The sequence below is a fragment of the Onthophagus taurus genome, chromosome 8 (genome assembly GCF_036711975.1).
Source record: "Onthophagus taurus isolate NC chromosome 8, IU_Otau_3.0, whole genome shotgun sequence".
In the NCBI taxonomy this organism is placed as follows: domain Eukaryota; kingdom Metazoa; phylum Arthropoda; class Insecta; order Coleoptera; family Scarabaeidae; genus Onthophagus; species Onthophagus taurus.
In genome coordinates, this window is record NC_091973.1 from 15,256,583 (window position 1) to 15,269,407 (window position 12,825).

Here is a 12,825-nt window from a genome sequence, read left to right on the forward strand (position 1 = left end):
AGATGGCAACCAAATATACATATACATCCTTGAGTGCTTGGTGCAACATAGAGGTATTTATGCATTTAATGCACGTTGTTACTGTTAGAACATAACCTAAAGCATTCCACAACGTGTATTGGTAGGTGAAGTGCTTATTCTGATAAAATGAGTAATTCTGAAAGCGATTTGGAGCCATTTAGTGGTGATTCAAGCGACAACTATGAACCCGGGGAAGATGATAGTAGTGACGACGATATTCCTGTTGTTTCGAAAATGAGAAAAGCAACAAATGAGAAAAGTTGGCAAAGAAATCTCAGAAAGAACTTGAAGGCATAAGGTAAAGCTCACACAAATTATAAGAATAAGCCCGTGCCCCCGAGAACAACTGGATAGATTGTCAGTGTAAATATAAATGTTTTGAGAAAATCCCAGTCGAAAAACGTTTGATATTGATCGAAAACTTCAACAAAATGGGTGATAAAATGCGTCATCTTGAAGCAAATAGATGAGCATGTCAAAAGTTTTCCACGTAGAACCTCTCACTACAGCAGAGCAAGTAATATTAAAAAATATTATTTATCGCCGGAACTTAATATTAAGAAAATGCACGAGTTATATCTGGAAAAATGGGAACCAGAAGTATTTAAGTACTGGTTTACAGACGAAAACAATGACCACAAACCCAAAGTCAGCTATGATTTTTATTTTCGTTTTATCAAAGCTAATTTTAATATAAGTTTTGCACATCCCAGGTCTGATACCTGTAAGACTTGCGATAAGATAGACAATCAGTTAAAAAACAATCCGATGCTTTCAGATGATTAAATAAAAGCACTGGAAACCGAACTGAAACTGCATCAGGCAAAAGCCAAGGTTTTTTTTGATGAACTTAAAAAGAAATCTGAATTGGTAAAAGATGAACCCATGTGTGAATGTTTGTGTTTTGATCACCAGCAAAACGCTCCCCTGCCAAAAGTACCATCTAGTGATGCTTTTTATCTCAGACAACTTTGGATGTATAACTTTTGCATCCATTCATCAAAAACTGGAATGGCACATTTTTATATGTATGATGAAATTACGGCCCGTAAGACTCCAAATGAAACAATTAGTTTTTTGAACCATTATTTCGATAAAATTCTTAGAAAGGACGTCAAGATTTTATACATATTTTCCGATAATTGCGGAGCACAAAACAAAAATAATGCTTTGATTCACTATTTATATACTTTGGTGAAAACTGGTCGATTTGAGAAAATCGAGCGTAGATATCCCGAACCTGGCCACAGTTTTCTTCCATGTGACAGATGTTTCGGAGTTATGGAAAAACATGTTAGAAAAATTGAGCGCGTCTATTTACCAGTCGAATACATGAAACATTATAAAAATAGCAGCCCTAAACATTTTCAGATTGTTCCTGTAACACAGAATATGATTTTCAACTTCCGCGATTTTTTGAGTGGTTATTTTAAAAAAACAATAAAAAACAAGGAGAAAGAAAATTTTACCATATCTAAGTACAAAGTAATTGAATACTCTAAGGAACATGTGGATGAAATCAATGTTGTAAACAGATGAACTTTATTCTGTTTTCTTCGTTTGTTATCCAAAGAAATCTTAAAGAAGCACCCGTCTTAACTAACATACCTATCCTGTACGATATGCCACTTCCGGTAAAGAAGAAAAAGTATGATAATGTCATGATTCTGGCAAATGAATATGTTCCTCTGGCTGATATTGAGTATTACCGCAAACTGACATCTGATCAACAACTAAACGTTGAAGAAACGGATTTCACCGATGGTGCCGAAGATATATCAGAATAACATGTTTCAATTTATTATAAATGATGTCTTTCTTGTATCATGTAATATATTTTGTATATTTTGTATGTGTTTGTTTATAAAAAATATATTTTGTTAAATCATGTCATAGTTTATTTCATTGTTGAAGCCAAAAAGGATGTATCTGCAGACAAAAATATTTTTTCTTGCAAAAAGTATCAGTGATATTGTTATTTAATCTCTTCTAATATACTCCAAATACCTAACACATCCGTCGTCTATTATTCTGTGATTCTATCTTAATGTCCTAAAAAGTCATTCAGTTTTTATTGCTTCCTGAAAACTTTTAAAAATGACAGATACATCCTTTTTGTAGCAGAGCCCTCAATTGAAGTCATTCTTACATTTTGTGAACGTAGAAGAAAAACCACCTGAATGTAAAGATAGATTTTGGAAAATACGACCACTCTACGATACAATTCGGAAACGAATGTTACAATTGCCACTGGAAACCAAGTTGAGTATTGATGAACAGATGGTTCCTTTCAAAGGAAGGTTAAATGTAAAGCAATACGTGAAAAATAAGCCCAGTCCTTGGGGGGGTAAAAATTTACGCATTATGTGGAGCAAGTGGTGTTATGTATGACTTCATAATCTATCAGGGGACTACAACAGAGTTCAATTCTGATCAAGTTGAAATCTTTGGTGTGGGAGCCTCCGCAGTGCTCAAGCTGTCTGAACGAATACAAGAAGTAAACGTGCAGCTATATTTTGATAATTTTTTTTCAAAGTATCAGTTGCTGCAGTATTTGAAGCACAGATATATACATGCTGCTGGAACTGCAAGAATTGACCGCTTTCACAAGCCCCCTTTTTCTACTGACGCCGAAATAAAACAAAAAGCGCGAGGTACTTAAGAGGAAGTTTTGAGTAACGATGGTGAGGTAATTCTTACCAAATGATTTGATAATAAGAGTGTAATAATGGCATCGAACTTAATGACTGTGGGTAATACCGAAACCTGCAAGAGGTGTTATACACGGAGAAAAGAGTACGTGGAAGTTCCTCGCCCAGAAGTCATAAAAAATTATAATATAAACATGGGTGGAGTGGATAAAATGGATTTTTTAATCAGTATTTATCGCACTAAAATACGATCACGTAAATGGACACTTCGGATGTTTACACATTCTATTGATTTAGCATGCGTAAATTCTTGGTTAGAGTATAGGGTCAAAGCTGAAAGGCTTGGTGTACGTAAGAAAGATATTATGGATCTTTTACATTTTCGTGCATATATCGCAGAAGGTCTTATTGGAGCTAATAAACCCCCAACTTTGAAAGCACGCGGAAGACCTCTAAAAGATTCCACTTTCATCATCATCTACGAGCCGACAAAATCCGGAATCTTTACCTATCCCCGACATACGCTTAGATGGTCTACACCACCTTCCAGTGTTTGATGACAAAAGCTTTGCGTCTAGGTGCAAAATGATGTCGTGTAAGAGCAGGACACACATCAAATGTGAAAAATGTCAAATCCACCTATGTATTGGCAAAAAGCAAAATTGTTTTGCCGCTTTTCATATGAAAAAATAAATTACTGTGTTAATTTCCGTTTTACTTGTTCTTTTGCTGTTTTTTTTAATAAATGGTGACACATCAAAAGTCAAAAATTAAAAAGTTTGTAAGTATGAGACAAAAACCAAAAATCATAAAATAAATTAAGTAACTGTTATGCCAAATTTTAAATTTTTTACTCATTTACAAAAAAATCGGGGTCGAAAGGGTTAACGGCCCCATTTTCTTTCACGTAATTGTATACTATCGTCTCTTCAAAGACCTCTCGAAGAAACAACCTCTCTATACAGCGTGCTTTCTTCTCAATTATTGAATCTATGAACAAAAAATAACGAACCATATATTGGCACTATAATACAATCAAGTTCTAATGGTAACACTGGAAATTTACGACTTTAGAGGAATTTGTAATGAAACCATTACCTAAAAAATATTTTATACCTTTTGATTTCAAAGGTCACAAAATGACATCAAGAAGATATATACCTGATGACTTTTATAAGATGGCTAGCGACCAGCAGATAGGATCCAGAAGGAGAATAGACCGAAGACGCCGCGCGGAAGATCATCGCGTGAGAGGCCACCATCACGCAATTCGCATCAAAAAAAGCGTATTGAGATCTATCGTAGACAGCAGAGTCAGAACACCATGTTGCAACTGTCAGAACAGTTGAATAAATCACTTTTCCCTGGTGTAGCCGATAATACGCTGAAATGTATTACATTAACAGTAACAACTAGAGCAATCGGATTACACAGTTTTACTTTATTTGAATTTAAAAAAACGAAGAAAAAATTACGACCGCCTTATGCAATTTTATTGCGACAGAGATCGCCTTATTCTATATTTGAAGTCCTCCAATAGCGTTTCAGTAAAAAGCGAGAGAAACACCTTCGGAGATCGTAAATCACACTCAGGCAATCGGTCGCACCCCCGGCCGGTCCGCCGCGCCGCACAGTGTCAATTTCTCAAATTTAGGAGGACAAAATACAAAAATTGGTCATTTTTTTGTGGTATAAGCATGCGGTATTTGGCTTACTGTATGACTGGTATATAATATAGGATTTTTTTTTCTGATTAGAATGGTTTTTTTACAACTATTCGGATGTTTAATTAAGAATTTTTCGGGTCTTTAATTTCATTACGATTGTTGTATTGTTGATTATATTGTACGGTTGTATGAAATGTGTATTGAATATATATATTCTGAGTTTATATAGTGATAGTCCATACCTTTAACTGTATTTACAATACAGTTAGTATATATAATTACGTTTATTTAGTTCACTAGGCTTTAGTTCTTAAATTTAAAAAATTAACATCACTTATTCACATTTCTATTTGATTTTTCTTGCACGGTTCATAATGAATCATACTATTCTTTTTTTATTTTGTAACCTGAAGGATTAGGTATAAGATGGTATATAAGACTTTACTTATTTGCACTGACTTTAGAAAATATTGACTATCAAATGAGGATTGTGACAAAAATGAAGAAGCATAGTGGCGTAAATTCAGGATTAAATCTCAATATTTTCACGTTTCGAAAGAAAAGCAGAAGTGATATGATTCACCTTCATATTTCAAGTAAAGTAGATTCATATCTAGAAAAACTAGCTGTATTTTGCTTTAAAAGAAAAAATAAGAGACTAGCCATGTCAAAAATTACATGTGGTATTGACAAATTAAATTGGAATGCTGTAAAATTATTATTAGAAAAAACTTTTGAGAAACACAACATTTTAATTACTGTATTTGATTTATCCGTAAATAACTCAATTTTCAATATCAAGAATGATTTAGAACCGATAGTTCAGGGGTAGGCAACGCGGCGCCCGCGGGCGCCATGGCGCCCCCGATCGATTTTTAATGCGCCCTCGTTGGACTACGGCGATATACAGCAAGTAGTTAGTTGAGTTTAGGATTGTGCATAGATTAGCAGTTTGCTAACCTTGAGCGTATTTAATAACACGCACGTATTTTTTGTTAGTATGTGGTCGTATTTCGAATAGACCACGCGTAGACCGTGCATTTAAAACTACCAAGTAATCCGAAATAATTCTTTTCTTTCAAAACCCTTCATGGATAAATGTAAAAGAAAAAGAACATATTATTTTAACAATGAATGGGAACATCTATACTGTTTCGTTGATTACAAAGGGAAGTGTATTTGTTTGTTGTGTAATAATAGTGTTGCGATTCCCAAGAAAAGTAATATTGAACGACATTTTAAGACCGTCATACCAATTTTGATAGTGACTATCCAATGAACTCTGAAATTAGAAGAAAAAAAATTATTTCTTTAAAATCTATAATAACTAACCAGCAAAGTTTTTTTACTAAACCAGTGCAACAACATAAAGCAGCAACGATTGCGTCATATAAAATATCGCATTTGCTAGCTAAGAATAAAAAACCATTTAAAGAAGGAGAATTAGTGAAAGAATTTAAAAATAAAAATGAAATAGTTTCAGCTATAAACACGTTGCAATTATCAGCACGAACTGTTACTAGAAGAATTGAAGTAATTGCGGAGAATTTGGAGGCAGAATTAGCAAATGATCTGGAAAATTGTATTTTCTTTTCGCTACAGATGGATGAATCGACAGACGTGACAAATATATCACAATTAGCAATTTGCGTGAAGATAGTATTTTCTGATTTTACAACAAAAGAAGAATTCCTGAAAGTTCTGCCATTAAAGGGAAGCACCAGAGGAGAAGATATCTTTTTTACTTTTAAAAAGTATATAACAGATGTAAAATTACCTGTACAAAAGTTATCGTCAATTACAACAGACGGGGCGCCAGCGATGACTGGTAAGAAAAAAGGATTTATTGCCTTATGTAGACAGGATTCCTTATTCCCGAAATTTATTTCTTATCATTGCCTCATACATCAGGAAATGCGCAAAAACAATCGGTTTTCAACACGTATTTACGATAGTAACAAAAATTATTAATTCCATAAGATCGGGAGCTATGCAACACAGATTGTTTAAATTACTTTTAGAAGATGAGGATGTTCAGTTCACAGATCTTCTTTTACATACTGAAGTGACGTGGCTGAGCAGAGGTAAAATACTTGAGCGGGTTATCATGCTTTTGCCACAAATAAAGGAATTTATTGCATCAAGAGGCGAATTTTACGAGCAATTAGAAAATAAGGATTGGCTAATCGACCTCGGATTTCTGACAGATATAACGGCAAAGTTGAATGAATTAAATTTAAAAATACAAGGGAAAAATCAGCATATCGCTGACATGATTAGTGCAGTAAATGCATTCAAATGCAAGTTAGTGTTGTTGAAATCCCATCTATTGAAAAAATCATTATCACATTTCCCAAATATAAAATATACTGTTGAGAGTTTAAATTTGAATAATGAAAATTTTACTGCTACATCATATTTAGAAATTATAGATAAGCTAATAGAAGAGTTTTCTTCTAGATTTGAAGATTTTGCAGCATTAGAACCCGTTCTAAGATTTTTCATAAATCCATTCAATGTTACTGAAGATGATGTCCTTGAAATAGTTTCAGTGTATTTCGAGCTTCATAATATCGAAGACCTAGAATTAGAAATAATAAACTTGCAAAGTGATATTATTTTAAAAGCGCATAGTAATGATAAAATGTTTTGGAACTTAGTCGATGAAAATAAGTATCCTATTTTAAGGAAATGTGCGCTAAAAATGTATTCATATTGTGCAACAACATAAAATTGCGAGTCTTTGTTCTCAAATATGAAATATTTGAAATCAAAATACCGAACAAAGCTTAATGACTCACTTTTAGATAATTGTTTAAGGACCGGGAACTCTAAATATATCCCCAATTATAACTGTTTCACACTGAATTATATGTATCATTATGTATGACACCAACAAAATAAAGTTATAAAAAATCTGTTTTTTAATGCCTATTTATACCTTATAAGAAATAACAGTGAGAGTTCACCTGAGATCGATAAATTGAATTATTTAAATTTGACTAACGTTATGACAGTGTTATATCAAAACAAAAGAACGCGGTGGTCAAGAAGAGACAGAGCGAGAAAATTGTTTAATGGAGAAAACTATAAAGCGCGCGTCATCAGTCAACGTAGCGGCAGTAGAAGACGATCCATTCATCGATTATCACCAGTCAATCGAAGGTATTTAGTTCAGTTAGGATACGAAGTGTTAAAGTAATGGACATTTTAAAAGTAACGGATAAGATAAAAACAGATCACTCTATCGTAAGTTATGAATTCCATTCGCATCAACCGTTTGGATCGACCACGTTCGATAACAATGACGAAATTAGAATTTCAATTCCGGAAATAGATAATTATACTTTACCGAGCGAGAGTTACCTATACGTCGAGGGTAGCGTTCGTAAGTTAGCCGCGGACGGAAGTATAACAAAAGATGCCAGCGCAACGGGGCAATTGGTTAACAATCCCGTTGCATTTATGTTTAGCGATATTCGATATCTTATTAACGGAGTACATGTTGATGGTGTGCGGAACGTCGGTATAAGCTCATGCATGAAGGGTTATTTCTCATCTACGCAGAACGAGGTGGTGAAATTAGAGAACGCCGGTTGGCACATAAAACCTTGGAAAGATGATATAGCGGGTGTTTCAAAGGCTTTAGATAAAAATGGAAATTTCGGTCTTAGCGTTCCGCTAAAAACGTTGCTAGGATTCGCAGAAGATTTCAGAAAGATCATGATGAACGTTCGACAGGAACTTGTGCTAATTCGCGGACACGATGATACGGACGTCATCTTTCAACCAGCAGCCGCTCCGAACGACGAAAAATTGAAATTGATCATTAATAAAATTATATGGAGAGTTGCTCACGTGGCGGTGGGATTACGCGAACAGTTGGCATTAACAAAACTATCAGAAAGAAACGTAGACATTCACGTTCCTTTTCGATCGTGGGAAATACACGAGTACCCTCAATTACCTCAAACTACGAAGCAATCTTGGGCCGTCAAAACTGCTCCACAATTGGAAACGCCTAGATTTATAATCATCGGATTTCAAACAAATCGAAAGGGTATATTTAAAGGAAACATGGCATTATTTGATAATATAAACTTAACGAACGTAACCGTTTTCTTGAATGGAGAACGTTTTCCGTACGATAATTTGAATGTGGATTTTGATAACAATCACTATGCGATTTTGTATGATATGTATTCAAGATTTCAGCAAGCATACTACTATCAAGAAAGCGAACCTTTGTTTTCACCGGAAGAATTTAAAACTTACGCGCCGTTAATTGGAATCGATTGCACGTATCAACAGGAAGCAATACATAAAAGCGGAGTAGAAATAAAAATCGAGTATTCAACGAAAAATCCAATTCCGGAAGGTACGACAGCTTACGCATTAATTCTGCATGACAGAGCATTTGTGTATTCGCCTCTTACGAAAATGGTTAAGCAATTAATATAGTGGTACTGTTGAAGCAACGTCATTTAGTGTATCTCTAAACATCGAAGGAAACGTTTGCATATAGTGGTATATTATGGATATTATGGTTTTTCAAAGGGATTTTATTATTTTGGACATTCAAGGTTTCACGATAAACGATGAAGAATTTATCCCAAAGGAACTGGCTTCTTACGACAGTAATCATTGTATAAGTCATTACGTGTTTCAACCTAGTCGAAGCTTTTCTTCACTATCTACCAAATTTCGCAATACGGCGAATTGGTTAATGAGTCATCATCATTGTATTGATTGGAACGACGGGTTTGTTCCTGCGTCTCATTTCGATGAGATCGTTTATTATTTGTGTCGTTCGACAAAAGTAGCGTACGTAAAAGGACGTGAGAAAGCTACATTTTTAAGGAGAATTTTAACAATACCGGTAAAAGAATTGCCGGAAAATGAATGCAAATTGGAGGTTGGTGCGCCGATGTGTCCCTATCATAAAAAGAGACCAAGTATGTGCTCCTTATCGAATGTTTTTTATTTATTTTCATACGTATTCAGACATCTATAACTATATGTAAACGAATTGAGAAAGGCAGACGGGTAGTAGCGGTAGAGCAGTTCAAGATGGAACGTCTTTGGCGGTTAGTTACCAGATTGGGACTTTCAACTTTTATAATTAATAAAGTGTGGGATATTATGGAAAGATACGAATCTGATTTATCTTTTGCGAATATTAAAAACTACGAATTATGTTATTTACCAATCGATTATTATATCAATAAAGTAAAGCCATTAGATTTGGCGGCGGTTTGGTTTAAATTACCGTTGAAGTATAGAAACGATGAGCGATTACAAAGCAAGCTGCCCTGTTTTGAACATTATAATTTGCCTCATTGGGAAACGCATATTGATGGTCCACCATCGGCAAGAAAGGATTGTTCTTTATGTATGGTTTAGTATATAAACATTGTCAGTTGTAGATTGTAAATTAATAATAATAAAAGATTGTAAAAAGTGTAAAAAGTTGTTTTAATTTAAAAGAAAAAATAGTTAATCTAAATGAATACATGGTATGTATACATTGGGTATGACTTGGGTTGTACATTGAAAAAGTATTAAATTGGAAGAAAAAAAGAAAGAAAGAAAGGGGAAAAAAAGGAAGAAAAAAGGAAGAAAAAAAAAAAAAAAAAAAAGAAAAAGTGAAAAGGATTGTTTATTGAAGCTCCTCCTATGCTCCTCCCATGCTCCTCCTCAGGCTCCTCCCAAAGTGGAGATGGAAGAGTGGGGATGGGAGTGGGGGAAATCTAAAATTCCCCCCCCCCCCCCGGTTGCCAGGAAAGTAGAGCCAGAAAAAGTACCCCCACTCTAACTCCGCCCATTCCCCACTCCTCCCCCTTGTCACGCCCCACCCCACGCCCCCCTTCATTACTCTAGTATAAGAAGGCACCTCCCAGCCTTTGAAAGTCACTTAAGTGTTTGTGTTCTTCAGTTTTTTGGTAAGTACAACCTTCTTTATTATCATGTTTATATAACGTTCATTTTCTCTCCATCACTACAGCTCTTTCTACAACTTTCTCTTTTTTGGTGAGTAAAACTATATTTGTTTTGCATGTTTATATAATATTTAAAATTGTTTTTTCCACTCCTAGACATCCTTGCTCATTCAGCTTTCTCTTTTTTTGCTGTGTTTTATTTGGTAAGTAACCTTTTCTACTTCCATGTTTATATAATATATTCTTGCTTTATTTCATCATGACAGCTCGTTCTACTTTGTTTTTGTGAGTACAATTTGTTTATTTGTTTGTTATGTTAAATTGATATTTTTTTCCCAATTCCTACAGGAGCTTACTGCTGATCAGTTCGATTAGACCGATCAGTTTTTAACATCGTAATTTCAGCAACTTTTTTCTGGTAAGTATAGTCTCCTTTCTTGACATATATTGTTTTTAATCTTGTGTTTTTCATTCCTATAGCTCCTTCTATTTTTTCAAGTTAACTTTTATTGGTAAGCATAACTTTATTTTTTCGAACGTTTTATCATTCATATCCTATCATTCAGCACTTTGTTGACAAGCACCCTCTGCAGTTAGATTTTAACGTGCAACTGTATTTTTCATCAAGCGATGTAAGTATACATGTTTTTTTTATTAAAATAAAATTAATTAATTTTCTTTTCTTATCAAGATGTCTCAAGACGGTTTTAGTCAAATTGATTTAACTGCTCCGGGTTTCGCCAGCCAGGAATCCTTTCTGTTAAACAGTTTTGACATAAACCTGTTGAACATGTCGACTGTTGAGAAGGCTCTGGATCCAAACGTGCAGCCTAATGAGCAGCCGATGGATCCAAACGTTGAATCTAATGTGCAGCAAGCTACGGCGCTTCCAAACATCGCAGGTTCCTCGAAAGTCGACGATAAGAATGTGAAACACCTTTCACTTTCACTTCGTCGAAAGTCGGGGAACCGTGAACACCGGAAGAAGGGTGCAGGTGTGTGGTTACCGCCAGATAAGTATAGAGAGCTTCGACGGGAGACCCGTGCTCGTTCGCGAAGTACCAAACACAAGCGTGTGTCAGTTGAACCTGCGACTCTGTCAAAGGTTGAAGTGACACACTCGGAAGTGGCTAGCGGCGATGAGTCCAACGACTCTCTTTCTTTAATGGCGGTATCCCAACACTGCACCGAAAACCGGACATACCTTAAAGCTATTAATGCAGCTTTTGTTTCTAAGGCTTCTTCTTCTAAAGCTTCGTCGATTCCCACTCCCCCTACTAACATAAACATTCCTACCATAGAAATTCCCTCATTAAGCCCGAAAGTACAAATCTTAAGGGTGGACACAATTCCCGCTACTTCAGTCATTTCCGATGTACCTGCCAGCCTTTTTTCAAATGCAATGTGTGCAGCAGTAGAAACAACCAAAGAGGAGATTTTGACCGAAATTAATATTTTGTATCAAAATTTTTATAAAGACCTTCATGCAAAGGTACTTCAATTGCAGACCTCTTTGAGAGAACTTGCACAGTTTAGGGAAGGGCTGGCGTCGAGTTCTAACCACTCTTTAACAACGTCACTCGACATCACCGTTGCAACATTAACCGTTGAAATGAAAAAAGCAGAATTCATTTTGTCTTCTTTACATACTAATAACTTCCCTTCCTAGCTAAAAAGATGTCCAGTAGCAACAACTTCGGGAGGGTGCTCACGTTGGAGCGAAGAGTTGCGTCATTGGAGGTCAAAGTAGATACCCTGTTTCAGCTGGTAGGCTATATCTATAATCTTTTTTGCACGTTTTTAATTTCATAATCTTCTTAGGTAAACAGTATTGTCTCAGAGTCGGCAGTGGTGAGAGGGCAGGTGCATGTTCAAAACATGCACATACACCATTGTTCGACTGGGATAGAACCTCCGACACCGACACCTGCAGCGCCTCCGCCCCCGTATGAAGTGCGGGATGAGCAGGAAGAGGAGGAGGAGTGGTAACCATTTTTCCTCCTCTTCCTTAGGTTAGGTTAGGTTAGGTTATGTTAGGTTAAATGGTTAAGGTATTATACTTATTATTATTATTATTATTATTATTATTATTATTATTATTATTATTATTATTATTATTATTATTATTCTTAAATATATGTATATATAGTTTCTTTTGCTATATTTTCATTCAGTCTTATCCAATTCATTTAGTACGAGAATCATGATCGACGAGAAATTAAAATGTTTACCGCAACTTCTAACACTGCCTATAGTAAATTTTAGTAATGGTTCGGTCGAAGAACACTTTACAAGACACAGCAATTTATTTGGTGGAAAATGTAAGCGAGGTTTAATTGTAGGACCCTCAGGTGTCGGAAAAACAAATGCTATGTTATCGCTTTTAGTTGCACGTAATGGGTTGCGCTTCCTAAACTTGTACTTATGCTCTAATTCGTTATACCAAAATAAGTACGATTTTTTAAGACGTTTAATTGAACCTATAAAAGATTGCGGTTACTATGAATTTTCTAATATAGACGAGTTCATTCGACCGGAAGATGCGAA

General features: G+C 35.2%; 1 protein-coding gene across 1 annotated transcript; it reads left to right on the top strand.

Moving 5' to 3' along the window:
• The first annotated feature begins 10,784 nt into the window (after window positions 1-10,784).
• LOC139431095 (uncharacterized) lies at window positions 10,785-11,955 on the top strand. The gene is made up of 2 exons (XM_071198677.1): window positions 10,785-10,910; window positions 10,970-11,955. Exon 2 carries the CDS (start codon window positions 10,970-10,972, stop codon window positions 11,945-11,947), a length of 978 nt encoding a protein of 325 aa, XP_071054778.1. The 5' UTR covers window positions 10,785-10,910; the 3' UTR covers window positions 11,948-11,955.
• The last annotated feature ends 870 nt before the right edge of the window (window positions 11,956-12,825 follow it).

What these genes read in the sequence shown, in the direction of transcription:
- LOC139431095 (XM_071198677.1), top strand. Translation starts at nt 10,970, where the DNA reads ATGTCTCAAGACGGTTTTAGTCAAATTGATTTAACTGCTCCGGGTTTC.